Raw genomic sequence first — 24205 nt, forward strand, 5'->3', positions numbered from 1 at the left:
GCTCCCTGCACAGAGGGAAAGTCTGGCTCCCTGTAAGAGCTGCCTGTGCAGGTAGAAGAGCCCAGTGCTGACTCGGGTGTGCAAGGAGAGCTCCTGCCTGATGGTCCTCGCCCCACATCCTGTTACTGGAACAGTGCTATACACAGCCCTGCTTGTAGGGTCAGTGCTCTCTGCTTAGCTCCAGGATACTGCCCAAGCCCGTGCAAGCCATGGTGCCTAGTAACCCCTTAAAGAGCCCAGAACCACTGCTTTCTGTTGTCACCATGTTCATGAAAATGCCCTAGTGATCAAAGGCTCAACCCTGGTCGCCCTTGTCACTGGGAGTGGCAGAGCCCTGGCCCCTGTCTGGTGCCAGGGCTGCCGTGGTGCCCCTGCTGCCCTGCAGGATGTGCTCCAACAGCAGGCTGACTGCCTGCTCCAGGACCTGTGGCAGGACCTCTTGCTCAGCACTGGTGAACCTGCCCAGAACAAAGTGATCCACCATAGCTTCTCCCACGGGGCGGCCGATGCCCACCCGGAGCCGGACCATGCGCTGTGGGGGAGATGAGATCTGTGAGCAGGGTGATGGGGCTGCTCCTCGCTCCCCCATGCTGGGACCGGGGCCTTTGGCTGAGCTGTTCCCACTGTACAGTGTGGCAGCTAGTGGAGCACCATGTACCCGGCAGAGCCTGGAGCACGTGCTCCTGACCCAAAGCAGAAACAGATGCTGGAGGCTTGTCTGATGTTAGGCCAAAACTTCAGTGTCAGGGGCCTTATGAGCCAGGGCCCAGCAAAAGAAGGGGACTCTGGGAGTGGCGAGCAGCTCTGTGGATTGGAAGGGGATCTTGGGGGCTTCACTAGAGGGGGGCCCCAACAGATCAGCAAGAGAAGGAGGGTGGGGACCCCGTCTCACTCCATTACCCTGTGATGTGGCTGGATCCAGGCTGTGCTCCAACAAACATACGCTTGGAAGGAGCCTGGTTCTACAGTACAGCTGAGCCAGTGCCCTGGGCTCCTGGCCAGGCCAGCTGGTTCCACTTAGCTAATTGCCTCCATGTTCCCCAGCTCATGGGTGATGCAGAAACAAGGAGGGGAGACTGCTGCTAGTCTGGGGCAGGGCAGGGATGGAGAGGAGAGGGAAGCCATGAAGTGAGATGCGGCTGAGGCCTGTCTCCAGGGGCCACGGCTGGGAGGTGTAAGTGAGGTCTTGCAGGGAGAGGTGTACTTACATCTGAGTGCAGGGCACTGATGCAGGAGCGGACTCCGTTGTGCCCCCTAAGGACAGTAAGAGATTAAGCAGGGTCAGCGGAAGGTGAGAACCCACATGGCACTGCAAGCGAGGCCTGAGGCACCAAGGGAACAACTGAACCCTGCTCCTAGACCTGGGCTCGTCTGCACAAAGTACCCTGGTTTCACTAAATGGTGACTCTGAACCAGGTTAGTGAACCTGGTGCTGCACCCTCCCCTCTAGGCACATACCTGGTGCCAAATGTTTTGCACACCGTTCTGACTCAGTGGGTGTGTGTGGGGCACAGGGGCAGCTGGCTGTCTTGCCCAGCAGTCACTCCATTTGAGCAAGATGCTGGCTGCCAGAGAGCAGCTATTTTCAGTCCACCCAGAGACATAGTCCCCAGCACACAAGGAGTTGCTGACAGAGCTACTCCTAGAGCAAGGAACTGGGAGGGAACTAACGGATCTTTTGGTTTGATCCACTGCACAGATGCAGGACATAATGTCACTCGCTCGTGCCAGGCCGTCATGATGTCTCCAATTAACCAGCAGTTTGGCTGGAGGCGGCAGGCAAGCCTGTGTCCGATGGGGCTGTAAGCTCTGCTTAAACAGTGGCAGCTCAAAAGTTCTGTCCCTGTCCCTTTCCCACCTGCCCAGCCAGGGGGAAGGCGCTTTCCCAGCCCCCAACGCCCATCTTCAATCACTGTACTGTGCCAGGGCTTCCTCTTTGTACCTTGCGCTGCCTCCCAGCTTCATTGCTATCTTCCCCAGTGGCTTGTCCACGTCATCATGAACCAGGTAGATGTCTTTGATGTCCACGTTGTATGTCTCAGCTTGAAACAGAAACAAAGAGTGAGGGGAAATACCTCTCCCTGAGGATGCCACAAGCATTGGCAGAGATGCAGCAAGGGGCAGACAGTAGGAAGGGTTTATCAGGGGTTTGAGACCTGTTGGCCTCAGGAATGCACTGGCAGAAATGCTGGCAGCTCGAGTGTACAGGCTCATGTTAGCGCTGCCTGGCGTTTGGACCACAGGATACAGCTGCACAGTGAGCCTAGTATGTCCAGGCCCCAAGTACCTGACAGCCAGTGCCACTGAAGCATGACTGGGTGCAGCAGGGGAAGATGGGAGCTGCTTGGGACACCAGAGAAACCTGCTTACTTCCAAGAATCATGCTGAGAACTTTGGTGTCTGTGCAGAGCCTTTGAATCCTCCTTCCCAAAAGCCTGTCACAAGAACCCACATGGGGCATACTCAGCTGACCTCACCTACCTCCCAAGGTGGTACGAGAACGCTGTGATCTGCAGTGGCTTCTGGAGATGAGAAGGGCTGGCTGATGTGTGCACTGTCTCTGATTGGGCTGAATCCACTCTGTGTCACAGACCCTATATTGTACTAATAGCAAGGATTCTCCTTTAGCTCACAGAGCATTGAGCTTTTGCATCAGGAAGACCTAGGCTCTGTTTCTATTGTCACTCTGCCCCAGGGGCCGGGGCAGCAAGGAAGTCCTGAGTAGCCGCCTTGTCCATGTAAGAGGAAGTGTTTGAACTGCCCCGGGCTAGGCTTGCTCTGTCAAACCCAGGGCAGGTACTTAGGATTTGCTGTTTGGGGCAGTAAGTGAGTCCCTGTTGCCAAGCAGGTGAGAGGGGAAGCCTGAAGTTCTCCTGAAGACCACGGCTGTGGACCCCTTCTGCCACCCACCCAGAGAAATCATCAAGCCACTCACCAGCAGTGGCTATACTGAATCCATTAACATTCATGAGTCTCCGTGGTTTCAACAGCACCAAGTCCAGCTCCTCCAGGTTGGCAATGGCTACGTCTGCACAGCACCGTCTGTCTGCTTGCCACTGGTCAGTGACGTGGAGCTTCTGTGCCAGCTGAGTGAGCACAGCCATTCCCACATTGTGGCGGGTCCCTTGCAGCCCATGATTTCCCAGACCAGCCACCTGCAAACAAGATAAATGGCAGCTGTTCCTGGGACTCCTGGCATTGCCTACCACCCTTACAACCTTATCAGGGGCCACCAGCAGGGACTCGGGGAAAGTCTGTTCACCAGGGCTCCCCTTGGAGTCACCAGGAACAATGGCCACAAGCTGAGGGAGGATAGGTTTAGGTTGGATATTAGGAAGAACTACTTCACGGTAAGGGTGGCCAGAGCCTGGAATAGGCTTCCCAGAGAGGTGGTGCTCTCACCTTCCCTGGAGATCTTCAAGAGGAGACTAGATAAGCACCTGGCTGGGGTCCTGTGACCCCTCCCACCCCCAGTGCTCCTTCTTGCCCATGGCAGGGGGTCGGACTCGGTGATCTGTCTAGGTCCCTTCCGACTCATTGATTCTACGATTCTATTCAAGCCACTGGATCACACTGAAGCTGGGGCCCGGCCCTGCTGGGCTGTGATGAGCAAACTTGCCTTCCTCTCATCTCCGCTCCTTTTACTTCCTAGGATAGGAAACCCATGGGGCCTGGCAATGTGACACGTCCAGTTCGCTTATGCTAGGGGGCCATGTGTTAGGGACAGGGGTTGTTTCTCTGTGTCTGGGCTTTTTTCAGTGCCCCGCCTTCTATTTGTTCTGGCCGCACCTCTTGTCTCCATGACTCAGAAGCCACAGGATGACTCAGAACCACGTCTGTCCCAGGATTCCTCAGCCACACATGAGGGCTACAACATCCATTAGAAAGAGCCTGTCTGCAAGTGGCAGAGCAAGAAATAATGCCAATCAGCATAGAAGAGGGGGAGTGTTCCTGCTGTGATTCACAATATGTGGATTCAGCAGAGCTTTTACAGGGCAGCATGGTAGAGTATTACATCACCTCAGGAGTCCTAGATGGGATCAGGGCCTAGCTGTGCTCAGCGCTGTACCAGTAGGGTATAAAAGGGCTGTGCCTCAGCCACCTTACAACCTAAAAGTAGGACAAGAGACGACAGGATCCAAGACAGACAGGGGAGGCAAGGAAACAATGAGATAATAACGGTCAGTTCAGCCCATCACTAGCCTTATTACTGTCAGGTTTGTTTTGGAGACATCCCAGCAAAGGAGACCCTCCATTCTTATTAGGTGCATCAGAGACAAAGGCAGATCTGCAAGTTGTCTACACCGATTGTATGTCTGTAGCTGAAATAACTAGGGAGACGTAGAGGCAGAAGAGAACAAGGGCAAGATTTCAAGGAAGATGAGGATGGAACACCTGTCCTGAGCCCTGTCTGGGAAGAGGTCATCAGTGGAGCTCAGCTTTGCAGCTGGTGTTGAATGGGGCGGATGGACGTTCTCGTTGATCCCACGGACTTAGCCTCTCTTACGCAGCCGACTGCAGGGGCAGGGCGCTGGACTCAATGACCATGTAGCCCCTTACAATCCTGTCTAGGCTGGAAATGGGAGAGGGACTCGACAAGATGGTTGCAACTGCTGCATTCGATGAGTTTAGAGACGAAGGTTGCGGCGCACAGTTGGAAGGCCAAGCGTGGTGTCATCCTGCGCGTGGCAGGAGGAACATGACGTATCCCATGGCTAAGGAAAGGTTCAGGCAGTGCAGAGGTACAAGGGTAACTCGAATGCAGCGGGCCTGAGCCCCGTGTTTGCGGGCCATGCTTCACAGCGTGTATAAACAACCTTTTATAGCAGCAGGACACTGGCTGCCCTGCCCCGCTGGTCTTCCCTGAGGCAGGTTTGGGGGCGATGTCTTGTTGCCTCAGCGCTGACGGTTGCTTTATGAGGAGTTTGGACTGCAGATGTGCTGGAGCTGGGTGATCCCTCCTCGAAGCCCGCGCCCCCTGCGGGCCCCGCCCAACCCCTTCCTCGCGGCCGGCGGCAGCTCCCGCGCCACCTGCTGCCTCTCTTGGCCCGACCCGGAAGGGATTCCCTCCCCGCCATGGCCCCGGAAGCGGTCCCGGCGGCGACCCTACCAGGACCCTGCTGGCGGCGGCGCGTAGCACGGCGCAGGGCTGGCTCATGGCGCGGCGCCGCCGGCTCCGCATCTACCCCGCCCCGGCACGTCCGAATCAGGGCACAAACCCCCGGCGGGGGCGGCTCGTGCGTCACAGCCCCGCAGCCAATGGCAGGGCAGGCGCCCGACGGTGCCGCCGCCATTTTGGTTGCGGGCATGAGGGGCGGTGGTGAGGCCGGGCGACCGCCATTTTTTATGTGGGCAGAAGTGTTCCCTCATTGAAGCTGGCAGTTTTAGGGTCCGCGTCTCCGTCTTGGTCGTGCCCCTCACGCACCTGTGGCTGGTCGTTACCTGCTTGTTCGCCGGCCATGCCCACATCAAAGATGGCGGGGAAACCCGATCCCTGCGACCTCTTATCGCTTAGCAACGCGATGCAGTCAGGCGGGAGCCGCCTCCGGCGCGGAGACACCAGGAGGCCTTGGCACCGGGGTGGGGGGTGCAGAGGAAACAGGGGCTGAGGCCCCGGGGTCAGAGGATACCAAGTGAGGTCGAGAGTCAGAGGGCACTGGGGGCTTTAGGAGCCGGGGTCCGGGGCACTAGCAGTGACCGCCCCTCGTGGTCGGCCCCATGGAGGAGGCGCTGGCAGGCGCCCCCGAGAGCTTCCCGCTCCACATCCTGGGGCTCGGCCAGGCACTGCCGGACGTGGAGCACCCCTGCGAGGCACAGCCGGGCGCAGCCATTCTGCGGGACAGGGCGCGGGAGCAGTGAGTGTCCCCTGGCCCCTCCTGCCTCCCCAGGCACAGGGCGATGGCTTCCCTGCCTCGTGCTGGATGCCTGAGGCTCTTCTCTTTGAGGCTCTTCTCCCCTCCCCGTGCATCTGGATGTTGGCGGCAACCAGGCTGTGTCATCATGACCCTGCCTGTTCCCCTCCCTGGGGTGTGAGAGCCCTGAGCTTGGGGGAGGGCAGCAAGCTACCGAGTTAATCATTGGAGTGACCTGGGCAGGGGAAGCGGGTGTCATCTCCCAGGCCTGTGTGGGGAAACCCAGTCCAAGCTCTTGGGAGGAATATACTTTGGCGCCAGGTGACACATCTTCTCTTTGCAGCTCTTGCCAAGGCATGCTGTTCTTCTCCCAGGGCGAGTGGGAGAAAGCTGTCATCTCCTACTCCAAAGCCATTAACCTGGACCCCCAGCAGGTAAGGCCTGCAGGGCCTTGCCAGGGGGAACGCAGAACAGGAGTATTCATGTGAAGGTGCGAGCTTCTGATGAGGCAGGGGCCACGGGGCACTTCAGGCCAAAGCCTGCAGTGCTCTGAGGTGGTCTAACAGAGGGCAGAGCAGGGGGTGAATGTCAGCCCTCATTCAGATCTGCTGGGGTTGTGGGGCTGACCTTACCTGCCCAGGTAAAGGGTCAGTGGATCAAGGAGGAGGCCTATCCCTTGGTGAAATGGAAGGCTCCTGCGCTCTACAGGAGGCTCAGGGCGGCTGTCTGGCCACGCTCGTAGGTGGAGTTCTACGTGCAGAGAGCAGAAGCTTTTCTCCAGCTCTGCGACTTCCAGTCCACGGTGCTGAACCTCCGGAAGGCTCTTTCCTTGTCCTTGCTGAAAGAAGAGTACCTCGACCGCATGGCCTTCATCCTCTGCCTGCAGGTGAGAGACCCAGGAGCCTCCTCTTGGCAGGCCTGATGCTTTCCATGCTTCCATGGGGACAGGGGCTCTTGTGGCCCTGGGGGACAGCTGGAGATGCCCCTTGAAGTGCAAGACAAGGCAATCCTGTTTTTTAAGGAGAGCCAGTTGCTCATATCCCTTCAGCCACAGACCTTGCCTGGATATCTGCCGTGACCTGTTGAAACCTAGTCATCTGCAGCACAGGAAAGCCAGTGGAGCTTGTGCCTCTGCCAGGGATGAGCTGTGTCTCTCCTTTAGCCTGGAGAGGTGCAGGCAGCCATGATCCTGCCCTCAGGAACTGGGAGCAATGTACAGGTGCCTAGGGTCAGACTGATTCTGAGCTGTTTGTTTTGCACCTGTAGGGTCAGTGTTTGTTTGACCAGCAGGTCTATTGGGATGCTTTGGAGTCCTTCACTCAAGCCTCAGAGCTGCAGCCCAACAATGTGATGTATCACAGGAAATGGTAAGGCCAGGGTGGGAGGGGGGAGCAGAGGTGATCTTCTGCTGTGGTAGTGACTGCCTTCTTCCATGGGTTCCTAGTCCTATCCTCTCTTTCTCGCTGTAGTATTGCTTGCCTTGGTGCCCTGAACAGATTCTCTGATTGTCTGCACCTGGTTAACAGAGACCTGGATCGAGACCCCAAGAACCCGGACCTGTACACCTTGAGAGCCAGGCTGTATGACCACTTCAACAAGGTGGGGGAGGCATCTCAGCTGTCTAGGCCGTGCTGTGTGCAGGACCTTCTTGTGGAAGAAAGGCTCTGAGCATGTGGCCCAGCCATGGCTCTACTGACTGGGGATGGAGCCATGCTTTGAAATTAACCCTTTGCTGGGTGAATTGATGGCTGCCTCAGTGGTGGGGGCATCGGTGTCCACACAAGGCTGTTTGAAGGACTGGCTTCTAAGGATATGCAAGAGCTCTGCTGCTCCATGTTTAATCAGACAACTTGGAGCTTTGGGCGAGGGCATAGAGGTGGTTAGTGGTATGAGACTGAAGGATGCATGAGAGCCCCTGCCCACATGAGTCCTCAGTGCAGCTTGGTCCCCTGTGTTCCAGGTTCCTCTGTGCTACCAGGACATCCAGAAGGCCATGGCTCTGGAGTCACAGCATGAGGGAGCTCAGGCGCTAATGCAGAAGCTATTGAAGCGAGGCCAGAAAGCCAAGGCTGAAGCTGTGAATAAGGCCCTAATGGGGGATCTGAGGGAAGCCATCCTCAAAATCAACTTTGCCCTGGAGAACAGCCCCCTGGAGGCTGAGTACTACACATTCAGGTAGAGCTCCCATTACTGCTTGCTGCTGCTAGATAGCCAGGGCAGTTTGAGACAGCTGAGTTGGGTCCCCTGTGGCATCGGGGATATGGGACCCATGGAAGGCAGAGGGAGCCTGACTGTTGGCCCCCTGCTGTTTGGCTCTAATGCCCCTCCCTGCCCTTGTCTGTCTGTCTCTCCCTCCTTCCACGCCGTGGGACTCTTGTGCCAGAGGGACTCTCTATAGAAGGCTCAAGGATTTCAATGCGGCCATTGATGATTACATAAGGGCTGTGGAACTGGTTGAGGTGGGGGGAGCAGCCAGCCTGGAGGTGCAGCACCAGCTCCTGCTCACCTACAATGACTTTGCAGTTCACTGCTACACCAGGGGCTGTTTTGAAGAGGCACTGCTGCTTCTGAACAAGGCTCTGAAGGCAGATAAGAATGAAAAGGGGCTCTATGTCAACAGAGGAGGTAACAGGGCTGCTCCTGGGCTGGGTTGGGCTGGCCTGGGCTGTGGGAGGGCCTCAGAGGCAGCTCGGCTCATTTCGAAATGTGTTGCAACCTGGAAACATCCCTTTGGGGTGGGAGAGTGTGGTCAGGCCTGGGCAGAGTGGTGCAATGATACAGTTTGGGCATGGTGTACACATAGGAGGTGGTGTGGAGGTGGCCTGGAGCAGAGCAGTCCAGGGAAACGATCTTGGAGGCCCTTGTTAGCTGGATGTTCATGTGGGTGGCAGACAGCTTTTCCCTCTAGGTTCTGTGTAAGGGAGGGGCGGTGCAGGCTTCTGCAGGGACTGGGAGTCAGGACTTCTGGGTTCCGTCCCTGCCCTTGTCACTGCTTCCCCAAGGGTGATGTAGTCAGTCCATTGCTTTGCTCCCCTATGCCCGTGTCTTTGGCTTTAAACGTGATGGCCCTGGTAGAGGGGCCAGGAAGACGAGGCAGTGTTTGTGAGGTGCTTCGGAAGCAGGAAGGGCTCCATAACTGCGAAGTAGTGGCAGCTGCGAATGACCCATTGCTGACGGACTCAGGTTAACACCATGCGGCTGGGGATAACGCCAAGCCTGTTCAGCCCTGTTGTGGGGTCATCCAGGCTCATTCCTGGTTGGAAGCTGTGTTTTGCCTCCCTGAACCCTCTGCGGCTGGTTTCATCCCATCCTCTCAGCCTGCTCAGCCATGCTGGGTGCTGCTGGCCAGCTGCCAGAGCTGGCTGAAGCACACATTTGTCCAGTGGGTTGGGCTGGGAGGTGTGATCCAGTATGGCCTTAATGTGTTTCCTATTGGTTTGGAGCTCCCCAGACTGAGCAGCTGGGCAGCAGCAGTCCTCAGCCTCTCTCAGCCTCTGCAGGAACTAGACGGAGCCAAGATGCTTGGACACCACCCTGTCCTTTGCTCAGAAACTGTCCTGCTCCTCTGCAGACTGCCTCTTCCAGCTGGGGGAGCTCTCCTATGCCTTGGCTGACTACCAGCAGGCACTGGAGCTGAGCCCATGGGACATGAGCCTGCAGCGCCGCATTTCCATGCTGTTGGACAAGCTGGGGATGCGGGAACTCAGGAGGAGGTGTGTAGCTGTGGCTTCACCTTCTCTTCCCCTCCCCGCCCCCATCCCTGCAGTGTAGTGGCTCTGCAAAGCCAACTCTGCCCCACAGGCGGTACCAGCAGGCCGAGTCGTACTTCTCCAATGCCATTGACTGTGACCCTCGTCTGCCGCAGTACTTTCTGCACCGGGCCAAGAGCCGCTTGGGCCTGCAGGAGGTGATGGGTGCCAAGGAGGATGTTGCCATGGCACTGTTGTTGGACCCTGCAGATGAGGAGGTACCACCCTAAGTCTAAGCCTGCTGGCTGGGGCAGTCATGGCCAGGCAGGGGAGATGTTTGCACCTGGCTTGCCCCTTCTCTGCATTCTTCCATTTAGGTGCTAAGTGGGGCTGGGCTGTCTTTCTCTTCCATGTTTGTATAGCATGTAGAGTGGTGGGGGGTTCTTTGCTGTGCTCAGGGTCCCTCAGGCATTACCACAATACTTGTAACTAGGACTGTAGCCTTGCAGCAGTTTGTTGAAATAAACACTGGTGAAAGAGGTTTTCTGCTACTGAATGTAAAGCTGCAAAGCCCTGTCCTGCTATGGGCAGCTTTGTCTGCTGGGGCCCCTGTGGCAAGGGGTGGCTGTTGGGAAAATGAACCCAGCCCAGAGTGGAAGGGTGAGACCCCTCACCCACCGCCTCAGTCCCCATCAGTGTCACTCCAACCCAGCTGACCATGCTCTGCAGGGAGGGCAGGTTCCTTTTCCCTGACAGATCTTGATGGAGTAAATGAGAAACAGACTCTGCACTTGAGTGGGATGTCATTGGGCCTGAGCAGTTCCTTCCAGGCCGCCCTTGCTGTGGGGACACGCTGGGAGCAGCCTGGCTGTATCCTGAGGTCTGCCTTGGGCATGGGAGAGGCAGAGCTGTGCCCGTCAGTGCCTGCTGTTGTGCCATTCACCTCTGCTCTTTCCCTGCTGCAGGCCATGCTTCTTATCACCAGCCTCTTCCCAGGAAAGTCTGTCCAGAGCATCTTGAGCAGTAAGGTCGGGGACCTTGCCAGAGCCCTGTTGGAGGCAAAGCTTCAGGCCTGCCCAGCGGACCAGGACCCTGCTAAGGCCCCCTGGTATGAAGCAGGCAGTGGGCGGGCACTGGGGGACTGGGCATGGTGTGGGGGCTGCTGGAATTGCTGCTGATGGCTGTTGACAGTATTAGGGCTGGAGAACCTGGGAGTTGAGGGCAGAAACCCCTCAATCTCACTACGAGCAGATGTCTAGTCCTGGAGGGAAGGTGCTAAGGTCCCAGTGACACACTGGGGCTGTTGCCTTCCCCTCACTGTGTGGGGGCATCCATGCATTCCATTTGCCAGGGCTCTGCAGTGAGTAACTGGCTTTGTGTGTCCTCTCTCAGTTCCCTGGTAGACCTGGAGGATGAGCTGAAAGAACCAAGCACTGGGAGTGAAGTGGCAGAGCAGCCTGGTAGCATCCTGTGGCATGCAGAGAACAGCCTCGGCTCCTGTACAACCGAGCATGAGTTGTACAGGATGAGGTTTGCTTCTGGAAGCAGCGCGAGCAGAGTAAGTGCCCCCACTTGGTAAGGGAAGGGGGAGAAGCAGGAAGTGAGTGCCAAGGTCTCATGGCATACAGCAACCCAGGGGCCGCAGCCAGCAGAGGGGTACTCAGCCTACCCCTGCACAGAATAGACTGTGTGACTAAGAGGTGGCTCCTGTCTCTTTATGTATCTCAGGGAAATGGAAAGGACACTTCCCTGTGCTGGGTGCAGGTCCAGTCTGCTGAGGAGGCTGGGACTCGCCTCAGCCAAGCCCTTTCTCTAGGCATCACTGTCTGCAAAGCACTGCCCTGGGAAACGGGCCCTGCTCCCCTGCCAGAGGTGAGCCTGGACAAAGTGCCCTGCCCATGGGGGCCAGCATCCAGTTCACGGACCTGGAAGGGGCCGAAGTGCACCCTGGCCCATGCCCCACTTGAGGGGCCTGCCTTCAGTAGGCAACTTGATTTTAGTCCTGTGCTTGCACTGGGAGCAAGTCTGAGGGCACCAGCATCAGCTCCTCCATGTGCAGCTGCACCTGCCTGTCCACCCCAGCCCAGCACCTTGCCTGGTTTTATGGGTTGACGGGTGGGGGAAGATGCTGCTAAAGCCTACACCAAGAAAAGGAAGGGGCAACATGCTTAACAAGGAGCCTGTTAGTTTCACCTTGAACTGCAAGGCTGAGCTGGAGAGAAGTGACAGCAGCAAAGTGCTCCCCCCCTGCAGGAGAAAGTTCTGCTGGGGCCTTCTGATTGCAGGGGGAAGGGAGGGCCATGCTGCTGCAACCTGCCTGCCCTGCTGTCCCCTATCCCCTGAGCACTGTCCAGGCAGTTTCGTGGATTTTAAACAAAAGGATGCAAGTGGCAGAGGGGGCAGCTGTGGCTTTACTAGGTCCTACCCCGGATGGTTGTGGTCAAGTAGAACAGTGATGCCCCTCTCACTGGAATCTGTTGGCCTCCCAAACCCCTTTCCTGTTATCCAAGCAGACACTGGGCATCTCTCCCTGCTCCTGTCCAACCTCATTCTGCCGTGGCAGGCAGCTGTTCCAGCCCATTACATGGCTGCTTAATATTTCCTGTCTGCCCTGCCAGCTCCAGTCTAAAGGAGTGACAGTGAAGCCAGGCCAGTTTCTTGACAAGATTTATTTTAAATGAAGACCAGCGAACATTTCTGGAAGAGGCAGAATGTGTAACTGTAAACCAGGATCTTGGTCCAACTGCAGCTTGGGTGGGATCCCATTAGAGGCTCACAGTGCTGGCTCCTGCCTCTGCTCAAGGGAGCCAAATACCAGTGAAACTGGAGTGCTGCTGCACTACAATGTTGAAGACACCTTGGGTCTATGGGTGCAGGCCTGGCACTCAACTCCCACCTTGCACATTCACCCGCCCACAGACCTGTCAGCCCCAGCTCCTAGCCTGAGCAGTTTCCCCTTTCTCTGAAGTCCAGTTTACCACTTCCCAGTGGGGAGCAAAGGCCAGTGGGCATCAGGTAAGGGTCAGTGGCACTGTCCTGGGCAGTGCTGAGAAGGGAGCTACTGTTTGCTGTCCCTTCCATGCCTGGCAGCACTGGCACTGCTACGCTGAGTGGCAGCAGCTCTGCCAGGGCCAGCAGGCAGCCGGCAGGGGCCTGGATACCAGAGACCCTGCTTGCCTGGATGTGCAGTAAGTTCATCAGCTCTGCACAACGTGGAGGGGACGGGGTAAAGACTCGCCCTAGTCATGGACTGAAGCACAGTAACGTTCCTGGGGGGATTTTATAACCACGAGTGGATGCTCGCTCTGTCTGAGAGGTAGGAACTGCTGCTCTGCGAGGGGGAGACACTTGCCTGTACAGCCCTTGATGCTTCCCAGGGTGGCTACCAGCCCAGTGCCTGCACAGAGAGATTCTATGTCCTGGGAGGGGACACTCCCCAGGTTGCATGTTCTTCCCTCTGTGGCCCCTACCTGGTACAGCTGAGGAGACTGTGACTGAGACCCAGCAGCGCGTTCACAGTGAGAGAGAACCTGAGAACACCCAGCTCAAACATGTGCTCCAGAAACTGAAGATATGACGGAGACCTGACGTGCACAAGAGCAGCGCTACAGGGTTCTGACACCAGCGCCCACTGTCCAGGGAATCACGACTGAGGCTCAGGTTAAAATAAGGGTTAAAAATCCCATTAAAAACCACAGGAGGGCAGGACTCCTTTCCCTGCAGCCCAGCACAGCTGGGCTAGGATTGACTGGGAGGGCAGGCTGCCTGGTCCTAGCTGTGGAAGAAAGGTGGCAGCCATGGAAGCTCCTTCCTAGTTCTTGCAGCGCATCCCTTTGAGTACATCATGAGCATGCCTGGCCAGTCTGTCATTGCCTTCCAGGGCAAAGAATCAGCTGATAAAGTGCTGTAGGTCAAGTCACTTGCCTTTTGCGCCCCACATCTGGCTCTGCGGGGCTGCTGGAAGAGGGATGTGCACAGCTGGTAGTGCTTGCATCAGTTGTGCTGTCTGCTCTCTGGGCCCATCCTCATGTTACTGGGCCCAGAAGCTGCTCCAGGTTACCTCCGGGGAGTTGGAGCCAAGGGGCAAACACACTTCCTGCCAGCCAATGACCTGGAGCTGCTGCACACTCCCTTGGCAGGATAGGCCTTGCATTAGAGGAAGAAGTTGATGCGCGAGGCCACAGTTTTGCAGCCAGTGGATGAGAAGACCTGCTCTTCCTTGGGGAAGTAGGAGATGCTGTCGGACACTTCCTGCACCACTGCCGGTGATTCCTCCAAGCCCAGCTGGGCCAGCTCGTTCACCACGCACTGCTTCACGTGGTGCCGCCTCAGTGGGAAGAAAGGCACGAAGACATCAATGAGTTGCTCCTGGATGATTTCGGACTTCCAGAACCCATCTGCAGGGGAAGAGGGAGAGGCCAAAGGGCTCTGACCCAAGAGCATCTCTGCCCATGGAGTGCTGCCCTATGGGCAAGGAGAGGCCCCCACCAACCCAGAGGAATTTCTACATGCCTGTGGTGCCCTGACTACAGACAGATGCATCTGTTCTGGATTCAGCTTAAGAGGAAGCAGAGCCACATCTTTCCCCAGAACAACTCCATGCTCTCCAAGTCCTGCAGTTCCCATCCCAAGCGCTGACACTTCAGGCTCCTCCTCCTCCCCACCTCTCTGAGGCCCAGTCCTGAGGGACAAGCACCAAGCAGTGCAACCACAGTGAGCTTCAGGTGCTCAGTGCCTCTCAGGATCAGGCTCTCAATTAAACTTCTCCTGGGCACTGCCTGCCTCCTGCTGAACTCCTTCCAAGGGAGCTGCTGGCTCTCAGTAGAACGCTCCTTCCATGTGCCAGACTGGCCTACTCAGCTCTCATTTCCATCTCCCTGATAATTTCTACCAGGCCCACACATCTCAGAAGCCAAAGATCAGATGACTCAAGATGTGGTCTAGCGCCCCCCCACTGGTGCCAGCGTGCACTGAAAAGCCAACTCACTCTCTGGATTTTCAAACACGGCTTTGGAAATGGCAGATTCCAGCTCCGGCAGGTTGATCTCCTCTGGGTCCTTGCGGGCACGCCACAGTTCCAGCGCCATCTGATTGATCTGCTCCTCTCCCGCGTTGCTGAGTGACAGCAGCCAGAAGAGCAAGGCAAGAAGTTAAGAGAGAGATTCCCATAATCCCCAGAGCGGTGCGGCACTGCAGAGGCCGTGCTGTGAGTGACAGCATCTGGGAGCAGCCTGCCTAGCCTGTGAGAAGTTACCAGACAGTGGCAAAACCAAAGCCCCATTAGACCTTGCACCTTGGGTTACTAAGGTGAGCTCAGGCCTGACAGGAGGTAAAACCCTGGGCTGCATCATTCAGACAGGGAGGAAGGTGCCCTCATGTCACCGGAGCAATGGCACAGCATTCAAATTCTCCCTCGCCTGGTCAGACTGGGCTCTCCTACCTGATGAAAATGAAGATGGCTTTGCGGTAGTTGGTTCCAAACACAACCCATGAGGGCCCCAGGAACGGCTTGATCACGTCGATGAGCCCCGGGTACATCTTATCCATCTCGTCGAAGAGGAACACTGAGCGCCCGCAGCTTGTCAAGTTCCCCTGGATCCAGTTCCTTAGATTTTCCTGTGGAAGATTTTTTTCTTTTTTAAAAAAGGCCTGTGAGTGCCAAGGGCTTGTGGTGGAGCTTGAGTTACCACAGAGCAAAGTATACCCGGATTCCTCAGCTTGGGTCTACAATGTCAGAAGCTTTAATCATCTCATTACAAACCATTTAGGGAAGAGACACCAAGGGTGCACCAAACTGAAAATCAGGAGAGGTTTAATACTCCGACTCCAGCAGCAAACCTATCCCGCCGCCCTCTTGTCCCTCGTGGAGTGGCAGGGAGCTGCCCTTTCAGCTCTGGAGGGGTTGGGGGGTGACAAGACTGCGAAAGCCAGGGCTGGGGGCCGCGCCACGGTTTACACCGTTCTCCAGTTTAACGTATGTTCTCTCTGAAGCGCTTCTCCAGGAGGGAGCTGCGTGGAGACAACGGGGCTGCCAAGGTCTCCCCCAACTCCAGAGGGGAGAGGCCAGCAGCTCACCGGGAGGCGGCTGGGGGGTCCCGGGTTCTCCTCACCCAGGAGCGGGAGGCGACACTAGATGCAGGGTCCCGCGCACACGCGAGACGGGCCGTGCTTTAGGGGCGACAAGCGGAGGTACCTGGTGTCGCGGCAGGCGCTCGGGGCCGTGCGGGAAGTGCAGCGCGGGCGCGAAGCGGTGCACGTAGGCGCTGCGGGCGCCGTCGGCGAAGAGGGCGCGGAGCAGCGCGGCGGTGAGCAGGGTCTTGCCGGTGCCGCTGCCCCCGTGCAGCGACAGCACGAGCGGCTTGGCGGGCGCCGGGTCCCGCGCGAAGCGGCGCAGCGGCCCCAGCACCGCGCGCCGCGCCACGGGCTGCCCCAGCACGGCCGCCGCCAGCGCGCACTCCAGCCCTGCAACGAACCGCCGTCAGCGCCGCCCCGGCTGGCACCTCCCGCCCGCCCGCGGCACCCCCGCCGGCACCTCTCCCGCTCACCGGGCAGCTCGGGTCGGAAGTCGCACTCGCAGCCGCCCGCCAGCCCGCACATCGCCGCCCGCAGCTCCCACGGCCCCGCGCGGCCCGCGCCCGCTAGCGCCAGCGCCAGTCGCAGCAGCAGCGCCCGCGCCGGACCCATGGCCGCCCGCCACTCGCGACTACAGGTCCCGGCGTGCACTGCGCCGCCGGCGGGCACTACAGCTCCCGGCGTGCTCCGCGCTTACCTCTCCACCACCCGCTGGCCTACAGCTCCCGGCGTGCCTCGCGCTGCGGGCGCCCGGGGCCTACAACTCTCGGCGTGCCCCGCTTCGAGACAAGGCTATGGCTGGAGCTGCCGCCGCCACAGCTCAGGGGGCGGGGCCGCAGCCAGGGGGCGGGGCCGGCAAGTGAGAGGGCGTGGCCTCTCTTGGCCTGGCTTGGGACCAGGTTTGTGATCGTGGGTCCTGCCTCTGCCCCCGGCGCGCGCTAGGCCGGAGGGTGGCCGTCATAGAGGACATTTCCGTTTTCTGCTACTCTGTTCTCTGTTGATACAAAACCAGATGGGCCTTGGCCAGGGAAGCGCCTGAATGGGGCCAAGTGACAGTGGTGCCTCGTTGCGGGGCCTGTTGCTGTCTGTGGCCCGCAGATGCCACCCCCTGGCTTTGCTCCTCCCTGGCATGGGGCATAGGAGAGATGCTTCATGCAAAGAGCTCTGCAGCCACCAAGGATGATCTCAGCAGCACCTGACCTTCCATCTCCATGACCTGAGCGGCCTTGGTGCTGCCCCGGGAGACGGTCGCAGGAGCGCCCCGTCGGCAGGCTTGAAACAAGCCCTGGATTCCTTGGGTCCAGGGGAGTTGGGCCCCTTGCCAGTAGCTTCTGGCGCTACTGTTCTCCTGGCACCGAGCCGCACAGGAGGGACGAGGGGGCAAATGTATGCAGGGCTGGCGCTGTGGAAAGCGTTAGGGTCTCAGCTGTTCCAGGGGCTCATCGCCCAAGTCAGAAGCAGGGCAGATGGGCATGGCCCTCAGAGGAGAGGACAGAGGTTGTAGGCTGAAGTGCTCAGCGGGAGGATCCCCGGGAACAGCCAGGTCTGGTGACACAGCTTGAACTGATTGCTACGGAGCTTGAACTGCATTCGCCACATTAACTCTTCCCAGGATACTTTTTTGAGTCTTCATTGTCTGCAGACTGTCGAGGCTGTGGGCTGATGGTTTATGATCAGGCAATTGGTTCGTCATTGCTCCCCCCTCTACAACTGGCCTCTATTATAAATAAAGTTGCATTAGCCAAATTAACTCGGCATGAAGTGGATTTGCCCTGGGGCTGAACAGCAGGCATGGGTTCAGCCTTGCCCATTCCCCGCCCCCACGATTACTTGACACCTCCGGCTATCCTTGCCATTACTGCTCTGTTTGCATATCCGCTCGCTGCTAAAAGGCCAAAACGAACACAAGGAACCCCAGAGATGCTGGAAGTGCCCGCAGCATCAAAGCAGACACAGAAGGAAACTGCAGAGGAGGAGATGCTGCTGAAGAAGATCATAGAAGTTTATTGTATGTAAGAATCAAACTCCTATGATCTATATACACTTATTTACATGACAAAATGATGTGAACATTATTTACAATGAGAATGTCCCTTGCAAATCTGTACATCAGAAACTGAACATGAAACCTATTTACAAGCAGAATTTGGAGGCCTTGGACACAACAGACAGAAAAATCCAAGGAGAACTGGCTGTTTAAGAAGGTGGGGATGTGCTGTGATAATGGGACACAAGGGGGCTTGAGAGCTGGCAGGGCTGGACAAAGAGCACGTGAGTGAAACACTTTGCAGTTGGGGCGGCGGGGGTAGGAGTAAGTAGAGTGCTGGCTTCATCAGTGTTGTGCTGAGGTGGACGTGCCTCAGCCCGGACTGCAGCAGAGAAACAGCAGGGTGGGTCCTAGTTGGGAGAGGCATTGGAAAGCTCCCCCCATCCAGGCATGCACAGTTCAAACGTTTGCACCAGGATGGAGGCAGGTATGCAGGGCCTGGTGCAGCTGGGGCAGCTGAGGACAGTGGGGCCACAAGTGATGTTTTGCTCCTGCTCCATGTCAAGATCGTGGAGGAAAGGTGGGTAGTAGCACGTATCCTCTGGTCATGTGGAACAAGCACAGGCCGATTTTGCCCCAACTCCATCCCTGTCCCGAGTTCTGGGGCTTTTCAGGAGACCTCACCCAGGCAGCTTCCCAGTCCCTGGGCTGTAGCCTGAGCCCGACCCATTCTTTCTGCTGCAGAAGATGGATGCTATCTTGGCTCTTTCTCACATCCACCACCTGTGCCAGGCTGGGTCTCCCCCTAGGTCTGTAGTCCCCACAGGGCCATGGCTCCTTGCCCCTCTGGCTGCATGAGAACGAGTTGATGGGTTTACAGACCTGGTGCCTGCTTGCCGGGTGTCCCACAGGACTGATGCAATGATCATGCCACCCTCCCCCAGGAGCTTGGCTCTGAGTCAGGTCACAGCTCACTGAAGCGCACAGAGGGCTCCAGTTTGTGGGAGAGGGCCGTGAGGACCTTGTCAAACTTCTCATAGCGCTCAATCTGGCTGCTCTCCGCACCCCGGCTGCCCCACAGCAGGCGCAGCTGGAACTCAGTGCTGAAGATCTCCAGAAGCTCGGCCTTGCTCTGGAAGCCTGCGAAGGAAACAAGGGCCCAAAATGTTAGAAAAGTGGAGCTACCTGGGCATGAGCACTTAGTATGCAGGAGCTAGGTCAGTTACAAAGGAATGGAGGAGTAGGGAGCAGTGGGATTCCTCTGCTCCTTCAGCTTGATCCCAGGGAGAAGTGAATCTGTCCAGACAACAAGATGGGGGTATGGGTGGTAGGACCTGGGACTCATGGGCACTCAGCTGGGGATGACTGGTCCCCAGGGAAAGGAGTGGTTGCAGACCCCAAACTTACAGTTGTGGACCTAACACCCTGCTGTGCCCCTTCTGCCACCTGGAAGGCTCCAGTTCTGGCAGTGAAACCCAGTTCTGTGGAGAAGCGGGGGCAGGAGGTTTCCCTGCTGTGTGTCTCCGTGGGTCCTACCCCTGCCAGCACAGGGTATACGATGCTCCAAGGAGCCCCAGAGACATGTTTGGCATTACCTGGAGGAGCTCTCTGAGGCTGCCTGACCACCCCTAGCTGAAAGGAGAGCATGCCACAGCCCGCAGGCTGGTGCTCCTTGGTGGCTGCAGTGTGGCTGAGGTCCTGCATTAGATCTGCCGGCTCCTTACCCTGCAGCTTCACCTCCGCATTGGTGTGGTACAGTCCCCCATGATGTGCCACCATCCGGGCAGCCTCTAGGTGGGCCAACACAATCTCCACACCGTTGTCCAGATTCTCCCAGGGCTCAGAGCTGTCCAGAACTGCAGCGTCCCGCTCCAGGAGTGTGATGAGGGGCACAATGTGCGGGAAGGTAGTGTTGGTCAGCGGGGGGCCTTCTGCAAGAGAATGAGGACATGTGTACCCTGAATGCTCCGGGCACTACCCAGTGCTGCACTGGTAGCAAGAGGGGCCATTTCTTGGTGGGAAATCATGTGGAGACCTAGTGTCCTCTGCAGATCTGGCACTGCAAGGAAAGGGCAAGATCTCTACCTGTCATGGCTTCCTTTGACAGCATGTCTTGCCCTGACATAAAAGAGATCCATGGAGCCCAGTCTCCATGGGACATTCAGCCACCAGGGGCCACACAGCCCCAGTGATGGCAGGGGCATGTGTGGGGATCATTCTGGAGTCCTGCCCCTTCCAGCTGGGGTTGGTGTGGGGGTCATACGCAGCCACATGCACAATTACTACCAGCCCTGAACTAGACTGAAATCAGACTTGGAGACAGATGCTTGGCTTCTGCCCCGGCAGGTTCCCGGAGGCGTGTGGAGTCTGTGCTCCCCACCTCGGCCCCCGCAGCCAGGACTACACTTTCAGTGAGCCCTGTGCCCAGCATGCCCAGCCCTCCTGGCAGCCTGGCTGCTTGTCTTTCCAAAAGCTTCCTGTCTGCTTGGCACAAGCACCTACTTCCCAGCAGCAGATGGGGCTGGATTCAGTGCCTGGTGCACAAATACTGTGTTTGTGCCCAGCTGGTATTTTTATTTCCTTCTGAAATGGGTGTTTTGGGAAGGGAAGGAGCAGGCCAGGGGCATGGAGATACTAGGCTGGGACAAGAGTGTGACCCGTGGACCAGGGAGGAGTTGGACCCTCCTTGGGGTGGAGCTGCAGCTTCTACAGGGCCTTGTGCCTTTGGCACCTTGCAGCCTGCTGAGACTGGTTAGTGCCTTGGCATCCCCAAGCAGGCTCATGAAGGAAGGGGTGAATAGCACCAGGGGTTTGGTGGCCTTTGACTCCAGGGGCAAGGCAGCAGCTATGGCTGCCATGGGAGGACTGTAGGCTCCGAGGAAAGCAGAGGGGTCAAGCCCCCAGTGCTGAGAAGGCAGCGGGGAAGGGCAGAGTTGAGGCAAGTGGCTCCCCTGTTCCTGGTACCTTTTCCTTCATTCAGGCTCTTCAAAAAGGGCTTCAGCTTCTTCTCATAGAGGATGGCACCCTCCGTGTGCCTCTGGCGCAGCGCCATCCAGGTCTGCTCCAGCCGTGAGATCTGCGTGTGGAAGCAGAGTGGGGAGCTGATCTTTGTGCTCTCAGCTCCACAGGGCCCCTGGGTTCACAGTTGTCAGTTGCATGGGACTAGGCAGGGCAGGGAATGGGCTAGCGTAGTGGGGCTCTGGGGAGTCACTGCACGCAGCTTGGCCGCAGCCTTTCACTGCTGGCGGTGCTCTTCCAGGCCATTCCAGTGGCATCTAGCTCATACCTCTCACTCCTAAACCTGCAAGGCTGAGCTGCTCAGATCCAGCCCTGGCCCCAGGGCCTTGAGAGCACCTCTCCCTGACATCTGGCTGCCTGCAGGCCAGAGTGGATCATACACAGAATTGTAATCCCCCTTCATTTACTGCAGGGAGCAGCTCATCCCAGGAGGCGCTGGTGGGCAACCATGAAACTGGATGCACCGCACTGGATACTGGGTTCACTTCCTCCAAATGACAGAGCTGGCAACAAGCACCAGCTGTGGCCATGTGGGAGCCAGTCAACTTGCGGGGGGGCCCACCTACATAAGTCACTGCAGGGAAAATGGACCCTGAATCTTCCCCACATCTCATGCCATTCTGTCCACCCCTGACCCCTGTGTGCTCATGTTCAGGCCTTCTAGCCCCAAGGGGTGCAGGGAAAGAGGAGGACAGGGGCACAGCTGAGCCTGGAGTGCACTGAAGAGGGGGTCTGGTACCTGTGGCATTTCCAAGGCATTCATCACCGCAGCAAAGCTGAACATGTTTCCCATGGTGCTCTTCAGCTCGGCAGCCAGCTGGATGGTCTTGTGTAGCAGGGTGGCCCTCTCCTCCGTGCTGCCTGTGCAGCCCAGGATATCCACGGCAATCATGATGGACATGGTGTGGAACCTGAGAGGGGGATGTGACAGCACTGTGAGGAGACACAGTGACCTGGAGTGCAGGACCAGTGCCGGGAAGGGAGTGTGGCTGCATCCTCAGGAGAGGAAGCCCCTCACTCTCGGGTTCAGCTGTGACCCCAGGAGCAGTGTGTTCCTAACTTGGCCTCTCTACGGTGCTCACCAGGTGCCAGGTAGCAGCAGTCCCCATCCAGCAGGCACAGCTGAAAGCTTTGGCCATGCCAACAGAGGGCCCAGGAGTGACAGTGTCATGGAGAATGGGCTTCCTTTGGGGTGTGGAGCTTGTAGGGATGCTGCCTGGGTTGTGTGGCTAAATTAGGGCCTTCAGGTTCTTGAGCTGTTAGGCTAGGACCAGTCACTGCCATTTAAATAACCACCTTGTCAGCAAATAAGGGCCTGGAGCACTGCTGGGGGGAGGAAGGGAGCCCAGCCTGACCCAGGCCAGACTTTCCTAGCTTGACACCTACGGTACCCAGGGGTTGCAGTCAGATGCCGCATTTCCCAGGCTCCCGCAGGAGCCAGGTGGCTGCAGGGAACAGGGAGTGCTGCACTTGCTGCCCATTGCTTCCTCCCCATGCCGTACCGTTCCAGGAGGTCCAGCCGAAGTTGATGTCCGTGGGGCAATGTGAGAAGCTCCACGCCTGAGCTCACCCCCATGAGCCTCTGCATCTCCTTGGTAACACCCAATATCCTAGCAACCTGGCAACAAAGACAGCAAGCAGATTAAGCTCCTCTAATTGAGGAGGGGGGCTTGGCCAATTGTATGGAAAGTTTGGCCACACTGTGGGAATCACTCTGGATGGGCTCTGCCATGAGCTCAGGTCTCAGCCTGTCCCCCACCCCCAGCCCAGCATCAGCATGGTCAGGGTGGATATAGGCTGGCGGGGCCCAGTCAAGGAAACATCAATGCCTGGACTGGAGCCCCTTGAGCTCACTCTTGGAGCTGAGTCAAGAACTGCTGCCGGGTCTGGGTTTACACACAACTTGAGTGTGTGCGTGCAAGTAATACCGTGAGAGGATGGGAATGCAGGCACTGAACAGAGGGTGCCAGGGATATGGGAACCAGGAGACAGAGCTCTGGCGAAACAGAGGAAATAAAGATTCCAGCAGAGGAGGAGAAGCCAGGGGAGGGCAGCAGAGGTTGCAGGGGCCCAGGGACACAGCCTTGAGGGGGGTGCTGGCACAGACTGCAGCAGGGGCTGTTGAGGCTATGGGCAGGTGTTGGGAGCCTGAAGTTCTAGTCCCGGTTCTGCCACTGACTGCATTGCTCATGGCAAGGCCTGTCCTATCCTGCCCTTCAAGGTAATCCCACACATCTTCCTCCCAGGGTGCTGAGGACTGCGGTACTGTGGATGGGGGAGGTGGTACCCAGCAGTGGTGGTCCCAGCTGCAGTGGCAAGGTGACCTGGCTGGGGCAAGCTGGACTGGTTTAGTCCAATTCCTGGGGGGGTGAGGCCTTGCCTCACAGTGGTCTCTTGCATAACTGGCACCATTTATCCTCTTGTCAGGGATCCCAGCCAGGCTAAGCACAGACTGAGCTCACCCTAAATGGCTCCAGCACCAGAGCATGGGTGCCTGGTACTTCATGTCCACAGCACAGTGTTACCTCCCTTTACCCCATTTTACAGACTGGGAAGCTGAGTACAGAGAGCTGAGGCCACTTGCCCACAAATGCAGTCAGCAGCAGAGCTGGGATTCGACATCAGGGCTTGCTAGTCCCTACTCTGCACTCAATGCTCTGGTCTGTGCCATGTGCAGCCTGTGGGCTGATAGGCAGGGTCCGTGGCATGGGAGGCTACGAAGGGCCCTCAGAGGTGCCTGATTCTCTGCTTAGCTGCCAGCTCTTCCAGTGAGCTCAGCAGCGGCGGATCAAATTAAGTAGTAAAGCCACCCCGCCATGCTGCTCGTACCAGGCAGTCCACTTTGGTGATGTGTTTGGCGAGGGTCTTGGCATCGACTTCTGCCAGGAGCTCCTTGACCTTCTTCAACACGGCCATTTCCAGGGGCTTGTTTTCTAGAGGGATAAGTAGGGACCGGAAGGCTGCAGGGTTGAAGGAGGAACTTGTCTCCACTGTGGGCGGCACGAAGCCCCCGAGGTCCATCTCTCCTTTCAGCCTCTGCCCGGCCTCCACCTCACTGGAGCCATTCTCCACAGTCACTCTGGGCCCCTCCTCCACCTTTAGCCTCTCCACGTAGCTCTTCGTGGGAAGCTGCTTGGTGTCATGTGTGGGTCTCTCCCTGCTGACGGGGGAGGTGGGGTGGAGCTGACAGTAATGCCCCGTGTCCGGGTCGCTGTAGCTGTTCACAGAGGGGGAAGGAGAGGCCCTGGAGTATCTGTGGCAGGGAGTGGAGTGAGTGCTGTCGCCTGGGTCTGGTGCCGGCTTGTTGTTATTTCCTGGGCACAGCTGGGGTTCGCTGGATCGTCTTATGACTGGTGAGGCAGGGGTTAGGCTGCCTTGGGGCTTTAGTCGTGTCACTGCAGAGAGCAGGAGAGACCCTGTTATAGTAACTCAGAGACATGAGTATAATGCACAGAGAGGTGCGCGTGCTCATGCACACAGAGCAGGTCAGACCTTGGGTGGTCCCCTCTCAGACAACCGGTAACCTAGCGTAGGACCCACCAAACTACATCTATACCTATTACTGCTCAGAGCATTTGGCCAAATGA

The 24205-nt window shown here is 57.6% G+C and overlaps 4 protein-coding genes across 9 annotated transcripts in view; 1 reads left to right on the forward strand and 3 right to left on the reverse strand.

Annotated features, from left to right (window-relative positions):
- Positions 1-282: 282 nt before the first annotated feature.
- On the reverse strand, positions 283-5225 carry PTRH1 (peptidyl-tRNA hydrolase 1 homolog). Of its 4 annotated transcripts, XM_090022186.1 has the most exons (6): positions 4021-4964; positions 3790-3895; positions 2936-3155; positions 1943-2042; positions 1209-1254; positions 283-532 (listed from the first exon to the last, which is right to left on the reverse strand). In XM_090022186.1, exons 3-6 carry the CDS (start codon positions 3102-3104, stop codon positions 296-298), a joined length of 552 nt encoding a protein of 183 aa, XP_089878312.1. In that variant the 5' UTR covers positions 3105-3155; positions 3790-3895; positions 4021-4964; the 3' UTR covers positions 283-295. The 4 variants fall into 4 exon arrangements, with proteins under 4 accessions (XP_089878312.1, XP_089878311.1, XP_089878314.1 ...); XM_090022185.1 differs by lacking the exons at positions 3790-3895; positions 4021-4964 and adding an exon at positions 5111-5225; XM_090022188.1 differs by lacking the exon at positions 3790-3895 and having other exon boundaries at positions 4818-4964.
- Positions 5226-5246: 21 nt separating this feature from the next.
- On the forward strand, positions 5247-12229 carry TTC16 (tetratricopeptide repeat domain 16). The gene is made up of 12 exons (XM_090022179.1): positions 5247-5855; positions 6196-6286; positions 6595-6738; positions 7119-7219; positions 7322-7451; positions 7813-8027; positions 8236-8477; positions 9424-9565; positions 9654-9819; positions 10507-10649; positions 10934-11099; positions 12160-12229. Exons 1-12 carry the CDS (start codon positions 5719-5721, stop codon positions 12220-12222), a joined length of 1740 nt encoding a protein of 579 aa, XP_089878305.1. The 5' UTR covers positions 5247-5718; the 3' UTR covers positions 12223-12229.
- TOR2A (torsin family 2 member A) lies at positions 12193-16372 on the reverse strand. The gene is made up of 5 exons (XM_090022183.1): positions 16087-16372; positions 15735-16003; positions 14982-15157; positions 14529-14656; positions 12193-13938 (listed from the first exon to the last, which is right to left on the reverse strand). The coding sequence occupies exons 1-5, from the start codon at positions 16223-16225 to the stop codon at positions 13694-13696; spliced, it is 957 nt and encodes a 318-aa protein (XP_089878309.1). The 5' UTR covers positions 16226-16372; the 3' UTR covers positions 12193-13693.
- Positions 16373-17606: 1234 nt separating this feature from the next.
- Positions 17607-24205, reverse strand: part of SH2D3C (SH2 domain containing 3C) — a 49984-nt gene continuing 43385 nt past the window's right edge. For 2 of the 3 annotated variants that reach the window (XM_090022176.1, XM_090022177.1), the window contains 6 exons: positions 23448-24013; positions 22121-22236; positions 21358-21529; positions 20565-20676; positions 19325-19531; positions 17625-18740 (listed from right to left, as the gene is read on the reverse strand). In XM_090022176.1, coding sequence (XP_089878302.1) covers positions 18565-18740; positions 19325-19531; positions 20565-20676; positions 21358-21529; positions 22121-22236; positions 23448-24013 — 1349 coding nt within the window. In that variant the 3' untranslated portion in view covers positions 17625-18564. Of the gene's footprint in view, positions 18741-19324; positions 19532-20564; positions 20677-21357; positions 21530-22120; positions 22237-23447; positions 24014-24205 lie in introns of all 3 variants that reach the window. The other variant, XM_090022175.1, reaches the window with a different exon arrangement.

The sequence above is a fragment of the Crocodylus siamensis genome, chromosome 11 (assembly GCF_052110815.1).
Source record: "Crocodylus siamensis isolate JL-2025a chromosome 11, ASM5211081v1, whole genome shotgun sequence".
In the NCBI taxonomy this organism is placed as follows: domain Eukaryota; kingdom Metazoa; phylum Chordata; order Crocodylia; family Crocodylidae; genus Crocodylus; species Crocodylus siamensis.

Bases quoted from the DNA above. Each gene is read 5' to 3' on its own strand.
- TTC16 (XM_090022179.1), top strand. From the start codon at position 5,719: ATGGAGGAGGCGCTGGCAGGCGCCCCCGAGAGCTTCCCGCTCCACATC. The intron at 9,820-10,506 runs GTACCACCCTAA...TCCCTGCTGCAG, and splicing joins TGGACCCTGCAGATGAGGAG to GCCATGCTTCTTATCACCAG. The intron at 11,100-12,159 runs GTAAGTGCCCCC...CTGCCCTGCCAG, and splicing joins CTGGAAGCAGCGCGAGCAGA to CTCCAGTCTAAAGGAGTGAC.
- PTRH1 (XM_090022184.1), bottom strand. From the start codon at position 4,002: ATGCTGCCCTGTAAAAGCTCTGCTGAATCCACATATTGTGAATCACAG. The intron at 3,156-3,789 runs GTGCGGCCAGAA...TCTTGTTTGCAG, and splicing joins CTGAGTCATGGAGACAAGAG to GTGGCTGGTCTGGGAAATCA. The intron at 533-1,208 runs GTAAGTACACCT...TCTCCCCCACAG, and splicing joins TCAGTGCCCTGCACTCAGAT to CGCATGGTCCGGCTCCGGGT.
- TOR2A (XM_090022183.1), bottom strand. From the start codon at position 16,225: ATGGGTCCGGCGCGGGCGCTGCTGCTGCGACTGGCGCTGGCGCTAGCG. The intron at 16,004-16,086 runs GTGAGCGGGAGA...GGTTCGTTGCAG, and splicing joins CTTCCGACCCGAGCTGCCCG to GGCTGGAGTGCGCGCTGGCG. The intron at 14,657-14,981 runs GTAGGAGAGCCC...GCTGTCACTCAG, and splicing joins GCCATCTTCATTTTCATCAG to CAACGCGGGAGAGGAGCAGA.